The 16418-nt window shown below is 33.3% G+C and overlaps 1 protein-coding gene across 4 annotated transcripts in view; it reads right to left on the bottom strand.

Annotated features, from left to right (window-relative positions):
• ATAD2B (ATPase family AAA domain containing 2B) overlaps positions 1-16418 on the bottom strand; it is a 113254-nt gene that overhangs the window by 18732 nt on the left and 78104 nt on the right. For 2 of the 4 annotated variants that reach the window (XM_074331748.2, XM_088796276.1), the window contains exons 20-22: positions 11951-12086; positions 9753-9934; positions 6390-6549 (exon numbers count right to left, since the gene is read on the bottom strand). In XM_074331748.2, coding sequence (XP_074187849.2) covers positions 6390-6549; positions 9753-9934; positions 11951-12086 — 478 coding nt within the window. Of the gene's footprint in view, positions 1-6389; positions 6550-9737; positions 9935-11950; positions 12087-16418 lie in introns of all 4 variants that reach the window. The other 2 variants (XM_074331743.2, XM_074331746.2) reach the window with 1 other exon arrangement.

Genomic DNA, 16418 nt, shown 5'->3' with positions numbered 1-16418 from the left:
AGGTTGGAAGGTTAATTCAGTACCTTTTACTCCATCTTAGCCAAAATCAGAAGTCTCCCAATATTCTTCGAAAACCAAACTTTAATGGCTGTGCAACAATCCAAAGTAGGATTGTTGTACCTCAATTTTCAGACTTATTGCTCTACTGTTGAAAGTTTTAAGTTGCTTCAAATTTTAGCTACTACAAACAAAAAACTACAATGAACACCCTTAGAAGGAGCTATATTTTCAAACTAATAATACATGTTTGTAGCCCATGCAATACCACAACTGCCACTGGTTTTCCACCTCAGCTTGAAAAAAGCTTTTTAAAAAAAAAAAAAAAGGTAAAATTAAACATAAAGCCATATATCTGGCACATTATCACTGTAAAATAAATCAATGGTCTTTGTTTATTTATTTATTTTGTTTTTTTAAACACAGGCCACCTACCTACATTCTATCCTCAATAAAGGGGGGGGGGGGAGAATGAATGAATGAATGAATGAATAAACGAATAAAAAATGGGGAAAAAAAGAATTCCACAAAATTTTCTACTGGTCTGCAGGACAAGAAATTTATTTAAAAAGCATCAGCATTTTATGAGTGAACAGCACTTTTTCATGTGCCTAACATTATAATTCTTTTTAATGTAGAACAGTGTCTAAGTTTATACATAGCACTGATTCATAAGCTTACAGAATATTAAGAGATGTCCATGTCTTGGATCTTCATCTTTTTTGAGGATTGGAGAGTCATCTTGGACCCTTTTAAGCATGTGATGAAAGTGGAAGTACACATGCGTACAATTTTGGATGTGGTTGTTCAGAGATAGAGACCATACTTAAAATCTTTGCATTAAAATTGTGCATGAATAAAGGCTACATATTTACCAATTTTTACTTTGTCTCATAATTTAAGATCTTAAGATTCTCCACGTCCCTGAAATTTGAAAGTATCATAAGCACAGTGAAAAAAACCATACACATCGGCTTTGAAGTTAAGACAGATCTCAGTTCACCCAGTTGTGCCACATAACATTTGTGGGTTTGTAGACAAATCACATAACCTCTCTGAGCCCCAATCTCCTTATATCTATAAAATAAAGATATTACCACCTACATTTGCCTTCAGTAAAAAGTAATAGATGTTAGGACAAATTGATGAATATCTACAAAATTAATATTGATGAGTATCTATAAAATTAAATCACTACTGTTATGAAAGTAACAACTCCTTCTATGTGTCAACTTGGGTAAACAGAAGTATATGAGCTTTTTTCAATAAAATTATTATGAAAGATTAATAATATTTTAAGAAAAACTAATTTTTATGGGATGATTTTTCATCCCACATCATTTCATAAAAAAGAAAGTTTATTGTATTTACTGGCTCCTATCTGCATTATGTTATTATTCTCCATTTTATAATTTCTATATAATCTGAGACTCCTTTAGTTAGTATGTAACAAGAGAACAATTGATAAAAATTACTCACTGGCCATATTTATTAAGAATATGCTTCACAGAAGAGGCCTATACAGATTCTATTCTCAATCAGCTTAGAGTCTAAAACAGCGATAGGATATATAAAAAAGTCCCTACTTCAGGAAGAAAAAGATAAATAATAAGTGTCTCAGAATGTTACACAGTGCTGTGATTCTGAGATGAAGGGATTATTTATAACTGGAAGGAAATCAGAAAATTTTTATGAACATGGCATTTAATATTCCTTGAAGGATACGTGAGATTTTAAAAGATATATGTGTTTTTAAAAACAGTACATTTTAAAAAGTTTTGTTGTATATAATTTAACAAAATTTAATATAATTTAAATAAAATTTATTTAGAAAGCAAAAAAATGTACACACTCCCAGTACAGGCAGTACCAAGAGTAAGACTGGGCCATAAATTAAGAATTTGGGATCTGTTTCCTTGAGAAAGGTTCTTCCTAGGCTCCCCTCTCTCCTCATTTATATTATATATACTGCCTATGTGATCTCTTCACTCCTATACAGTCATGACTCCAACCATGTCTCGTGCCCAAATTTCTAATCACTAGAATCACATATACAACTACTAGTGTACAATGTCTGCATTTTATCTGGGTGTTCCAAAGGTAACTCACACTAACACGTCCAAAATTAAACTTAGCAAACTGCCCATGCCCATGAATCTATTCCTTCATTAATTTACTTCTCAGATTCCTTAATACCCAGACCCAAAACTCCAGAGTCATTCTAGCTTGCTGCCAGTCATATGTAATTGGTTGATCACTAAGCCCTCTATGTTCAATCTCTGCCATTATTGCAATTTAATCTTAACTGGTCTTCCAACCTCCATCTCACCACTCCCTTGACCACTACCCAAAAATTGATACTGTCTCTAATACTGTCTACTCTTAAATGCAAATAAAATCATATCACTTTGTCTCAAAACCATCCAATGGCTTCTTATCATCTAGAGAACTCTGAAGTCCTTACTCAGAATCAAAAGAAGACAGAAAACTTACTATGACATTTATCTGCAGGTCTCTCCACTAAGCGGGCTTACAGGCCAGAGCTATACGTGTGTATATCCAGGACTGAACACAATTTATACATACAGAATATTTCATAAATGGATAAATGGAGTCAGTGAGTAGGAAAATGGATGAATTTCCCACCAAGTGGTATATTCCAAGCACTATATTCCCCAGCCATATTCTCTCTTTTTATACCTTTGCATACTACTTTGTACACTACTTCTCAGCCTAGAATAAATGCCCTTCCTAATCTTACTCATCTCCAGGTCGTGTCTTCATATCTGTGCTCCATTCACACTGTATATATATTTCTAATATAGACCTTATGAAACTGCAATCATCTGCTGCCACCTCAAGACAAAATTCATAATTACCACCTCTATATTTAATCTATTATAATTACCAATAATTAGATATCTGTGATTCCTATAAAGCAGTGAGAGTTTTTAGATAGTAGGGACTGTGGCTTATTTATCTCTGTATATACAACTACTAGGGGCCGAATTGTGTTCCTTACCCCCAAAATTCATATGTTGAAGCTCTAACACCCAATACCTCAAAATGTGACTGTATTTAGAATAGAGTATTTAAAGAGGTACATAATTAAGGTAAAATAAGATCATACAAATAGGTCTTAATCCAATCTGACTTGTATCCTTTTAAGAAGAGGAAATTGGGATAGACCAGGGGTGCATGCACATAGACAAAAGCCCAGGAGAGCACTTAGCAAAAAGGCAGCTACCTGCAAGCCTAGAAGAGAGGCCTCAGGAGAAACCAAAACTGCTGACACCTTGATTTTAGACTTTTCGCATCCAGAACTATGAGAAAATAAATTTCTGCTGTTTATGCCACCTGTGGTATTTTGTCAAGGAAGCCCTAGCAAACATATAGCATAATGTCTGCCACACAATAATTATTCACTATTTATTAGTGATCTGAATATCTCTATCTCAATAGGCAAGGACTGTCACAGTCATCTTTGTATTCTAAGCACCCCGCTCAGTAACTAGTCATGACACTCACAAACACTAAAGAAAAAATGAATGAGTCTGGCTGAAGCATAGCCCACAAAGGGCTCCAAAAGCCAGGGTAAATCTGTAAGCTTTACTCCTAAGTAATTGGTATAAAATAGAAGATTTTGAGAAGACTGCAATATTAGGGCTAAAATTTCAGCAAAATTAGCTAACTAATGGTATGCATACGAATGCACTTGAGGGTCAGAGGAGAGATGCACTACAAGACAAAGAATGGGGAACAGTTAAACATAGTATAGCATGTATCCATAAGGTAATAATTAGGGTCAAATATCTCATGCTGGTCTCATTTAGAATCTACAAATTAAATTTCTTCTGACTAACATATTTAATTGCTGTCCAGATCATCCTCGAGGGAGAGAATCTGGGTAAACACTTAGGCAACATGTATAGCTTTCAAAATGTTGGCTTTTGCCTTCTATGTATATGCTAGTTTTCTTCCCAAATGGCCATGTATGGTATTCTGCAAAACAGAACACTGTAAGCTTTCAAATACTCATGGGAGCTTGTAAAAGTAATACAACATTCATGTAATTTCCACCTGCTACACAACAGATCCTCAGGTTGTTTTTCTAATACATAACAAGTGGTTCTGTTGCTATGAAAAAGCCTCTTAACAAAAGATATGAAATAATCTGAACAGAACAAAAATCATGCTTTTGAATTATATCAGACTTTTTGCATCTAAACCAGTGATGGTGGAAAATTACAAGCATAAGCGTATCATGTCAACTCTGTGAGATACAGCCATATTCTTTAATTATACAATTGCATTCTGTAGTAAAAGGTTATCATGAACCAGAAACCACTGCTTCTTTCTTAAAAGCAATATTATTTCAATGTGGTTATAATTAAGTTACATAGGGGGGGAAATCTGGATTGATCTTCTCAACTGCCTTTCTCTAACCACTTAAATTTATTTTTCATTATTAGTCCCAAGACTTGTGCCAAACTAGGATGGAAATTTAAAAGTGATTCAGGGACTAAAACAAGCAGAAAGTATAAAGGATCATTCTAAAGCAAGTATACAGGTCCCCACTAAAACCAATTTATAAAAATTAAAGTACAATTTAAATAACAATGATGAAAATAAAAATATGAACAACCAATCTCTACGGAACACTACCACGTCCCAGACGCTATGCTAAGAGCGTAACATATTTAAGTTGAATCATATGAAAATAACGATTTCATAAAATTTAATCTATTTTCTCATTTAATCTTACAACCACCCTAAATGAGAAGAGCACTATAATTATCCCTATTTTATAGATAAAGAAACTAAAATTTAGAGGATTTATCTTCGTCAACTTAAAAAAAACTAGGAACTAGTAGAACTGAGACTCAAGCCTAGATGTAAACCCAAAGCCCAAGTTCATTACCTACTACGTAGTTTCAGCAACCAATCTCTGTGTCTTGGAAAACTGACAGAATGAGGATATAGGCTCTCATACATTGATCAAGGCCACTCTAAAGACAAATGCAGGCTGTCCCCTCACCAAGGACCCCAGCAAGGGAATCAAGTGAGGCTGACATCCAGCCCATTCTTCACTACCCAAACTGTGGCCCTGCTGCAGGGCACCATCTACACTGAAGAAAGAGATTCTCTCATTCACACAAAATTATTATACTGGTTAACAGGTGCCATGATACTACTGGTAGAAGGGGAAAAAAATGTGAGAAAATTTTAAGAGTACAGATTAAAAGACTTATAAGAGATATATATTCTTTGATCCAGAAATTTCACTTTAAGGAATTTATTTGAAGGAAATAACTAAGAATGTACATAAAATTTATATTATAAAGATATCCATCAGCATTATAATAGAGGAAAAAACTTTAAAAATCAAATATGTCCAAAAATAGGGTATTAGCTATATGATTAAAATAATGTGGTACGGGGATCTAAAATAGAACGTAAGGAATATAGGCAATAATATTGTAATAATTATGCATGGTGTCAGGTGGGCACTAGATTTATCGGGGGATCACTTCATAAATAATATAAATGTTGAACCATTATGCTATATATCTGAAACTAACATAAAATAATACTGAATATCAACTGTAATTGAAAAATAAAAAATAAAAAATAAAAATGTGGTAGAAATATATTAATTCATAAACTTTTCACCAAATATTATATGAATGCCAAAGTTTACAAAACTTGTATTTTCATTTTAGTAAAAACATTATGCACTGATGTCTTCCATATACAATATGTGTGGGGGGGAAGGGAGAGAGGAAGAACACTAGGTAATAAGATTATAGGTTACATTTTTTTTATTTTTATCTTCATAAATTTTTCTACGTAACATATACAATAAAAAGTCAGAAGGCACTGAAAGAGTTGGGACTAGACTTGTGCACAGGGTGGGATTTCGAGTAAAATAATAAAAACACATAAAAATACCCACAGTCTATAGAGTAGATAATGTGTACCTAAAGAGGTCTTTTGATATGTAAGAGTATCCTAATTAGTTCCCACAAATTTAAAATTTCCAGTGTTTACCAGACTGGTGATGTTGACTAAACAGTACATCTTAAATTCTCAATTACTCAGTTTTCCATCTTACCTGAACAAAACAGGAACCTGAGTAAAAAAGTGAAGGGTAAATGAAGAAACTAAACCCTGAACGTAATAACTAGAATAATAAAATCCTCTAATTTCAGTACATTATTTAATAAATTAATTTAATGATTTAAGTATATTAATACCCCTTCAACAAGTTTCTAAATACAACAACATGTCATTAAATGTATCTATCTGAAACATGGGCATGCTTTAGTATTTAAACTTCAAACTGTCTTCTCAGTGATCACCAACGTGAACCCTGCCCAATGAGTCCTTACCTCCTGGGTCCTTATCTGGATTGTACTCTAAAGCATTGCTACAGATGAGGTCAATATCTTTCAGGAAATCCTTAGCAGTCAGGTAATTATGCTTATCAATTTTAGTTATTACTGTCGATAAATCCATTGGTTCTTTGATTACTTCAAGATAATCTGAAACCTAAAACAAATAGGGTATTTTAATGAAAATTACTTCTGGTATTTCATATGATCTACTCATAAAAACATAAAATAAAACCACACTTATTTAAAAATTAAATCTACGTATCTAAATAAGAAATAATTAGACAAGGATAAATTACAGAGCGATTTATACTACTAAAGTTACTATGTCATACTTTCCATGAAAAGCTTCAGTTTCGAGTCATATCTAAATCAACTCTGAAAGTTTCTTATCTTGAAATATGAAACCAATGTGTCAGCTTTTTTTTTTTTAATCCTTTGGATATACCTGAGAAGAGAATGTATGGGTAAAAACACTAATAAGTATCAACAAATGTTACCTCAAAAAAATTTTTTAAAAAGGAAAATAAAAAGAAATATAAAATTTTTCATATTGGTAAAGGTAAGTCTCTTTAATATCTTTAAACAAAAAAATTTTTTTCTTTCTTTTCAGTTTAGGGTGAATCGTTTCATGGAAAGTGTTTTCTCTCCTTTGGAGTCATTACAAACATTTTGAGTAAATTATGTAACAAAAATAGCTATTGCTTTTATGACTAGTAAAAGATTTATTGGTCTTGTCCCTAAATATAAATACATCACAAGCAAAAAATACATTTTGCTTTATGTGTGGGTTTTCTGGGAGATAACCCCAAATAGGATATATTAAGTCATGATTTGCCCGATACACTGTATGTTTTATATCACTTGACCAATAACAAGGCTCTACCAACCTATATATCTGTTGCCTTCCTCAATGCAAATCTCAAATCAATAAAAAAAAAGCAGTCTGATATAAAAGCAGTCTTAGAAATGTATAATTAGTCCAGGACCGCATTCTGGGGCTAGGGTGATTTCTGCTCTAAGAAACTAAAGGCTAGTTTTCTCCATTGCAGATGGCATTGATGCCTCGATTTTTTAAAACATGTGTGTGTGTGTGTGTGTGTGTGTGTGTGTGTGTGTGTGTGTGTGTGTGTGTATACTCATATAAACACATATTTTATGTACGTTTTTAAATTTTTAGCTAGGTGTGTGCATGTTTTAATTTATTTTTCAACCTCTAAGAGCTGAAAAGCCAGTCAGTCTCCTTATAGGTGAGATAGTGAAGCTATACTGAACAAGCAATAGTTGTGAAAATGTGGGAAATGTTTTACAAATTATAAAGCACTATAAGAATTCATATCACTAGACTGTAAAATTTTAGCACTTAATTTTAAATTCGACATTCATTTTCTAAACTTTTGTTTTCTCTGCAGTCTGCTTTAGAATTTGATCAAGTTTTTAGACATTTCAAAGTCATTATTTGAATATAAAGTTTTGTGTTTTAGGTTATCTAAATCTTATGTTGTTTTCCCCTCTCTATCCTTCTCAGAGATCCTTATGTCTTCAGCTTTAAGAGCGAAGAACCAGTAGCAGAATGAACCTGAGAAGAACAAAAGAAGAAACAGGAACACAGAGCCCTTCAATGGCATTGTGGCAGTTATGTGCGTTGTCAGAGGGGTAGTAGATTGGGGAGAAGGGGGTTATCACTTTGTGAGGGGTGTAAATATCTAACTATTATGTTGTTTTGCATACCTGAAACTAATAAAATTTTTAAAAAACAAAAAACATAGCCCTTAAATAAAAGTTTTATTTGCTCAACATTTCCTGTCCCCTTCCACTGCTGTACCATCACTTATAAAACTTTTACCCTATCACAGATGGTATCTAAAATCTGATGACCTCTTCTGGCTAGAAAGAAAAATAAATTTTCCTGGGCAAAGGGAAAATTGTTTACACCTAGCATGGGAGGCTTACTTGGGGGCAAGCCCTTATCAATTAAGTGTCAGAATCCCAAACCCAATTTGAAATAAAAATAAACATTTAAAACAATCTTTAAAATGTGCTGATAGTTTTAAGATTATCTGAAAACACTCGGAGGAAAAAAATATTGCTCCACAAATTATATAACAGTATGTATTAATTGCAAAAGCAAATTAGGCAAGTCCTGTCATTCCAGTGGAAAAAGATATAAGGCAGCTGTGATGTAATATAAAGAATGCAATCTTTGAATTTTAAAAAACTTTTGAGCCTTGGTTATGTCACTTGCCAAAGAGTCTCAGTTTCCTTAAGGGCTACATAAGAATAATGACAATGACCTTGTGAGGCTGTTAAAAGGGTCAAATGGATAAAACTATGTATTGTGGATAAATATACAAATAAAACTATAGTCTCTTTTTTCCAAAAACAGGGGTAAACATATTTTCAGGCTAGCCAGGGGAAAAAACAATGCTAGCTCATTTTCCCAGTCATAGATGAGGTAATGGTTCCAAAGGAATCTGCTCAGGTCAAAAAGTACAGGTTTCACAACGAAGACGCAACATTAAACTTTGAATCATTTCATAATTCAAATTTTTTTAAAAAATGAAGAAAAAATTAAAACTAAAAACACCAAAACTTTTCAAACATGGAGTCTGAACTATAAGAAGAAGGCCAGTAAAGACTGCATTGTGTTCATCCACACACTATATTACCCCAGGATAAAAAAAAATTTTTTAAATTCATTTACAGTATTATAGTAGATTCCAAATGGAAAATTTCTTCTCTCATCATCACAAGCCATGCTCCCACAAGGACACAAAACAATACACATAGAAATTGAGAAATTTTCCACTAGGAGCAGAGAAAAATCTTTGGAGAGAAAAATAATTTTAGCTGCACAGGATATGCTTAACTTCAAAGAGCACATTACTCACAGGCATTTCCAAAATATGAGAGACAAATTTCAGGTTTCTTAGCCACCTCTTTCAATAAGGTATACGTAATATGGGAAATGCCAGTATTAACTGGTATTGTTTGGTTAATACCAACATACTTTTTGAGAATAGAATTTATCCTGGAATAAAAATAGGCTCGTATGGACATTTCACGCGTTACTTTTACTTTACTCCTCTTCTTAAAGTGAAGAGTAAGAGATCACAAAGATCAATACCAATTAAGAGGACATATATACAAATTGGTAACTGAGTTCATCCAAAAGTCACCAGGTGTTTGCTGATGACACTGGTTATTATCACATGGATTAAAATTTTACAGGCTAGGGGTAATATTCATCCATGCCTTTGCTTTTTTTTCCTTCCAAAAAAAGATGTCAATATTTTTTCTGTTAGCCAGTTCAACTTCACTGTTTGCACACTACTGAGACAAGACCTCGTCAATATCCACCGGTTTGCTGAAGATGCTAAAGCGCTTATCTGTGGCCAGCCTCTTGGTCACATCCCTGAGAAACAACCGCAGCTCTCGTAAGGTATTTTCCTCCTGGTCCTCCATCCGACTTTTTTCTGATTCTGATAACTGACGAGGTGGAGAAGGTAGTGCGAGAGGAAGCACTTCCATAGCACAAAGACCTAAAGAAAATAGAAGAAAATGCTAATTCGAACATAGCAGGGCCAGGACCTCAGTGACTTCTCTTTCAGCATGTTCTTTTAGGAAAAGGAAAATTCCAAATGTATGTGAACCATGCAAATCCAGCAAGTAAAAATTTGAATGGAAACCAAAAGTATGTTAGGGAATAACTCTACTTTATAAAGTAACTCACAATAGGACTCCTTGAAAGGGCAAATGATAAGATTTTAACTAATTTGATTTTGAAATGTTAATACATACAACTTATGAAAAATATTTCAATCAACATAAAAATCTTCAGGTCAAGTACTATATACCAACATAAGTCACCTTGTTTAAAAACTGCTTCTCAAAATGGGGTTGCCTTATATGCATGAAAGTGAAATGGGCAATTAACAATTCTTTGATCCTTCCTGTTCCCCAAAGAATTCTGATTTTAGACAAGTCTCCTACTCTCATACTCTTTAGTACAACACAGTAGGAGATAGTAAGTGGTACGTGATGGGAGCGAAAAAAAAAAAGGAGAAAATAAAAAAGAATCCCAGACACAGAGAAGATGGAAAACCAAGTCTGAAGTGTTATATATAAAATCTATAGCACTTACTATCTATCCAAAAAAAAAAAAAAAAAAAACTTAAAAGGTACAGTATTAACTTTTTAAATCATAGTTCTCTAATTCTTTAAAAGGTTTATCTTGTATCACACTGAAGCTCGTGATTAAATTTCTAAGGATTCTTGCTACTTTCAAATAGACCCTAAGATGGAAAATGAAAGTTGACAGAAGCAATTCAAACAGAAAAAGAATTATGTTAATCTTTAACAGAAAATTCAGTTCTATAGGACTAAAACATATCTAGGAGCATGCAACATACCTTATTAAAATGAATCATTTTCATAATGAAATATTTTAAATACTGATATTGAGATTAATATGAGGCAGTAACACCAATAATCAGAAGGTATAAATTCTATATTGAATTTCTCAAGGTTTCTGGGGGGGGGGGGGTAACCCAGAACTATAGCCATTTGATACGTGTTCATTCTTACAACACTGGAGAAAACATGGAAAAGAGACACTAAAGGGCCATAAAATTATTAATGTGTTAGATAATATAACCAAGAAAAACAAAGAGCTAGAACAAATATGGAAAAACAAAGACTTGGCAGGGATGGGAAATGTATTTAATACCCTACAAGAAACATAAAAGAACAAGGGGAAAGAGGCTTCAAATTTTTTAGCAAACAGGATTGCTATTTTCTAGAAGAGGCTGAAAGATTAAGCAAGGGAATCTCATCTGTGAGATTTTTTTCTTTGAGATTTGGAAAAGAAAGTCTCTTTTGAATGACTTTGAATGCAGTCCTTACTTAATTTGGGCCTGAAATCTGACAAATTTTGAGGCCCCTCTTAATGCTATGGGCCCAAATCCAACAAAACTCTAACGCTTAAAGCCATGATAGATTTCCAAGTGCCTAGCATAAGCTATCTAACAAACATAATAGGTGCTCAATAAATATTTGAAAAATTAATAAGTGAAAAAAAAACAGAAAAGGAAAAGGTTCTAATGACCTCTTGGCTTATCAAACCTATGCTGGCCCACCAAGTAACCAGCACAACGCAACCTGGTTGTTCACAACCTGACAGTTCATACCCTCGGTACTTACAGTGACTAAAACAGAGCAGAACCGAAAACTTTTTGAGCCTCAAATGTGAAATCTACCAAGAGCATCTGAATTGAAGTGATTAAGGAGAAGACTTCATTAAGAGTCACCTATTAGTAAAGCTTAATGATGAGGCTGTACTTCCCAATGTCCTCAAGTCAAGTGAACACAATGGCCACTTCTACCTGTGTCCATCTAAAGATAAATAGAATCTGAAAAAGTGTCTTTACTTCCACAAAGAAATAGTTAAAAAAAAAAAAAAAAAAAAAAAAAAAAAAAAAAAAAAAACTGACTCCAAGAAAGGGCATTTGTTAACTGCACCCCGACCCCCATTTTCCTAAAGGCTTTAGGAACTTTACCAGTGTGTTTCCTTCTCGGTGGAGCCATTGACGCCTGATTGAGAATCAATTCTTGGAAAAATTTCCTTCTGTCTTCTTCAATAGGCCTTTGAATGTATAAGACCTCTTCGTACTGTATTCTAAAGATACATTTAACCTACACACACACATACACACATAAAAAATTAACTATATAGAGAATTAAATGCTTATTTATTATACCAAATCACAATTTCTTCAATTTCCAGTACCATTTTTAATCTTCATGTATCATTCATGTAGGGTTGGGGTTAACCTAGTCCTAAGCTATGCTGTTGAGAGGTTCAACATCAGGGACTAAACAAAAATGGAGGAATGATCCAGCTGCCCAACTCATTAATAAATTATACTGTATCTGGGAGAGTCAGCAGATAATAGCAAAAAAGATAGTAGTAGTCAGATGGCAACAATCTCAAAGAGCTTTTGCATACAAGCTGAAAAGCAATTACCTAGGATCTACAATAGAGAGCTGGAAAGATGCCGACAACACTGCCTTCTCTGACGCTGGTTATGTGTACTTTCCCTCCTCTGACTTCCCTTCCTGGGCTCTTTCCACACCAAGTCTATTTCACAGTGTCCTCTGGAATCCTGGTTTTACTGCAGATAAACTATATACCTTCGGTCTCTCTACAGAATGCTCCACAATGACACCACCCTCCATATAAAACTCACAAGGCAAAATTAAGCCAGTCATTCTTGTATCCCTCAGTTCCTTTCAACTGGTGATTACCTACACCTTTCCTTTGTTCACATGCTCTATAAAGACTTTGACCCCAGATGTCCCCCTTGCAAGGTATGCTGCTTAAATCCTCTTTACATCATCCACATTTGTCTACACGCTTTATTTAATTTATATGTTTTTCTAGAAGGTCAGCTTTCCACTTGGTAGACACCAAACTCCCTGAGAACATAGACCATTTCTTATTCATCTGTTTTCCTCTACCTACCACAGTGCCTGGCACATAGTAATGCATAATAAGCATGTACCGAATGTGTACAGCTTGTGGTTTTGTTCCCTAACCCACATCAAATTGGAAACTGCAATTGAAAAAGGTTAAGAGTAGTAGGAAAGAAGTACCAATGATGACAGCATAGTAATACTGGATTAAAATTTAAGACATCAGATTTTAGCCCAAATGTAGCCATATATTTGTGGTAAACTTTGAATAATCCATTCAATTTGTTATGTCTAACCACTTACTGAATTGAAGACTAAGAATTTCATAAATATTATTTCAATCAATCTTTATAACAATGAGGTATGCAGGCATCCCTCATTTTACAGATGAGGAATCTTGGGCTTGGAAAGGTTTAAGTAAGCAATTTAGGGTCACAAAGTGAATAAACAGAGAAGACTAGATTATATAATCTCTCAAGGCCTTTCCCAAATCTAAAATTCTAAGACAGAGAAGAAACAATCTATGAAAGTAAACACTGGAATTCAAAATTTGGATGGAAAATTATTTACCTCAATCTAAAGCCAAATCCTTTAAGAGTTTATAAAATTTCATCCTGTGTCCTCCCAATATTTTTTTGGAGACTACCTTCATGTACAATTGCCTCCAACCCTTTGGTCTATGCTTTGCTGGCCCTCTTCAAAAGTTCTGGCATGCAAATTTACCACTAAATACTCATTATGTGCCAAATGTAATGCCAGACACTGCAGTTATAAACTTGAAGAAAATATGCTTACTTCCTGCCATCAAGGAACTTCAGAGTCTCATAAGAAAGCACTATGATACCACAGAGTACAGAAACATAGAGGAGACCCTGCAACACTGAAGAGGCACTTGACAAGAGACAGCAGAAATAGCTAACATTAAACTGGGTCTTGAAAAAAGAAACAGAACACAATACCATCTAGAAGTACCAGGATTTTGTTCAAAGGTAGCAAAACATTTAATTTGTTTTAAATATTCTTCCTTCGGAACATTTTTCAATATTGTGTTAAACTTTGGGAATAGAAACAGTCCAAGAGCAAGTCTCAATAATCCCCTGATATTCCTACCAGGTTATTACAAAAAAGCTTGAAATCCACCATTTTATAAGTAGGCTGAATTATTTTTCTTTCAATTTACTAACTTATATTCCCAGCCTCAAACTTCATGCTTTAAGAAGACATGCTTTGTATATATAATTTCCTGAAAAAATTATGCTCTCTTTTACATTGGTTCACACTGGTCTTTACATATGCTATTCACTCTTTCCTAAACCGGTTTTTAACTCTCCACTCAAGCCAATGCTTTCTGGGTAATGCTTTCTCTGACTCTCCCAGATATACTTAGGCAAACCTTCTAATATCTGTCATTAAACCTTTTTTAGGCTCAGTGATTTTCAGTAAATTAATTCAGTTGTGTGATCATCACAGGTTTGTTTTAGAACATATCCATCACCTCCAAAAAGTTCCCTCACAAAAGATTTAGAAAATACAGATAAGGAAATGAAAATTGCTATAATCTTAATATCCAGAGATAATTACTATTAGCATTTCTGTTAATAATTTTATATATACACATGCACATATACACACAATCTTATTATATATATAACTAATATATAGTTATTTCTATATATACTGGAATAACACCATACACATTTATTACCTATATTTTTTAACAATATAATTCAAACATCTTTTTATAGTAAGTATTTTCCATATCAATTTTTTAATGATCTCATTGTGTTTCATGGAAGGGAGCTACTATAATTTAACCAATCCCCTACTACAGGACATTTATACAAGTTTCCAATCTATGAAAAAAGGCTATGACAATAACTACTGTATTTCTTGTGTTGTTTGTGCTTTATCTTTTTGTTTGCCCATGAAAAACTCTTTGGATATGAATAATTACCTATAAATGGTATTGCCAAGCTAAAATATGTGTACATATAGTATTTAAATCTATTATTAGGGACTGCTGTGGAGTTTATTTAACTGTTTTCTGTATGTGCCTATTTAATAGGCTAAAATCTGTATCTTACTATTATTTTAACTTATCTATTGTATTTTCTTAAATACACCATAGTAACTGGCCATTTCTTTCTTTTAAAATCAGTTGGGCTTTTTACTCCCCACGGGCTACTTCATTCTTTCAGAGGTCGGGCACTTGCTAACCTATGGTTACTTGGTCTACAACGCTATGCTTTTCATCACCAAATATTTCTCAGTATGTGCTAAGTATTACTCACTATTATCTCAGTTTGTGACCCAAACAAAGCAAGCATTCTAATGGCTGAAATTAAAATGAAAGGCTTGGGAGCAGAGGAGGATTTCCTAAGAACAATTAATATAAAACATGTTGTATGTCATCAGTAGTCTGAAAGAATTCTCATAATCTTCACCCTACAAATGTAAATACAAATGATAGCTACTTGGTTAATAAGGGCAAAGAATACAGAAGACAAAGGAGGGGGGGGAGTTAAAATTTCAGGACTCACTGCTACCGTGTTTCCTCGAAAATAAGACCTAGTCAGACCATCAGCTCTAATGCATCTTTTGGAGCAAAAATTAATAAGACCCGGTATTATATTATGTTATGTTATATTATACCCAGTCTTATAGTAAAAAAAGACCCGGTACTGTATTTTATATATTATATTATATCACATTATATTATATTATATTATACCCAGTCTTATAGTAAAATAAGACCAGGTCTTGTATTAATTTTTGCTCCAAAAGACACATTAGAGCTGATGGTCCGGCCAGGTCTTATTTTCAGAGAAACATGGTAAAAAACTTCTAATATTTTAGCTACTAATCAAAGGTATTGATAAGCAAATGCAAAATTATGACAATACAACATTGAAAATGTGTACAATGTGAAAAAAAATGTGTACAATGTAATGTGAGCTTTAAAAAACTAAACCAACAATAAAATCACATATGTGAATAAGCAGAAATAAGCAAAATTAAAATTGCTGTATCAAGAAAATGGATGGGTTCATAAGACTTTTATTTACAAATTTTTCAAACAATGTAAGGGAAACTTCAAGTAATTATATATTCCTAACTAGAACTCTTAATTATTCCAAATTTTCTTTATCTTTATAAAATGATAAAAACTAATTGACAGTGAGGATCTAATTTTAAAAAGTGGTTCCTAGGTTATGCCTAGGTTCAGTCCATTCTTCTAAACCAATTTCAAGTACATTCCTAATCTACAATACTAACATTTTATAGCTCTGTGGTTTCCAAAATAAATTGTCTCATATATTGTCTCATACCAGCAAGCCTGTTATCCACATTTCATAGATAAGGAAACTGAGGCTTTTCAGGTTCAAATATCAGGGGTGCCAAAAAACATATACACATGATTTCTATTCATCTTCTATTGTTGGTATAGTATATTGAGTATTACGATTTTAATACAGTTTTTTCCTTTCTTAAAATGTGTATACATTTTTTTGGCACCCTCTGTATTTTTCCAAGATCAAAAAACTAGTATTT

The sequence above is a fragment of the Rhinolophus sinicus genome, chromosome 2 (genome assembly GCF_057876585.1).
Source record: "Rhinolophus sinicus isolate RSI-liver-muscle chromosome 2, RSI-T2T, whole genome shotgun sequence".
Lineage (NCBI taxonomy): Eukaryota > Metazoa > Chordata > Mammalia > Chiroptera > Rhinolophidae > Rhinolophus > Rhinolophus sinicus.
The sequence above is the reverse complement of the archived record's forward strand: the minus strand, read 5'-3'. Positions and strand labels throughout refer to the sequence as shown.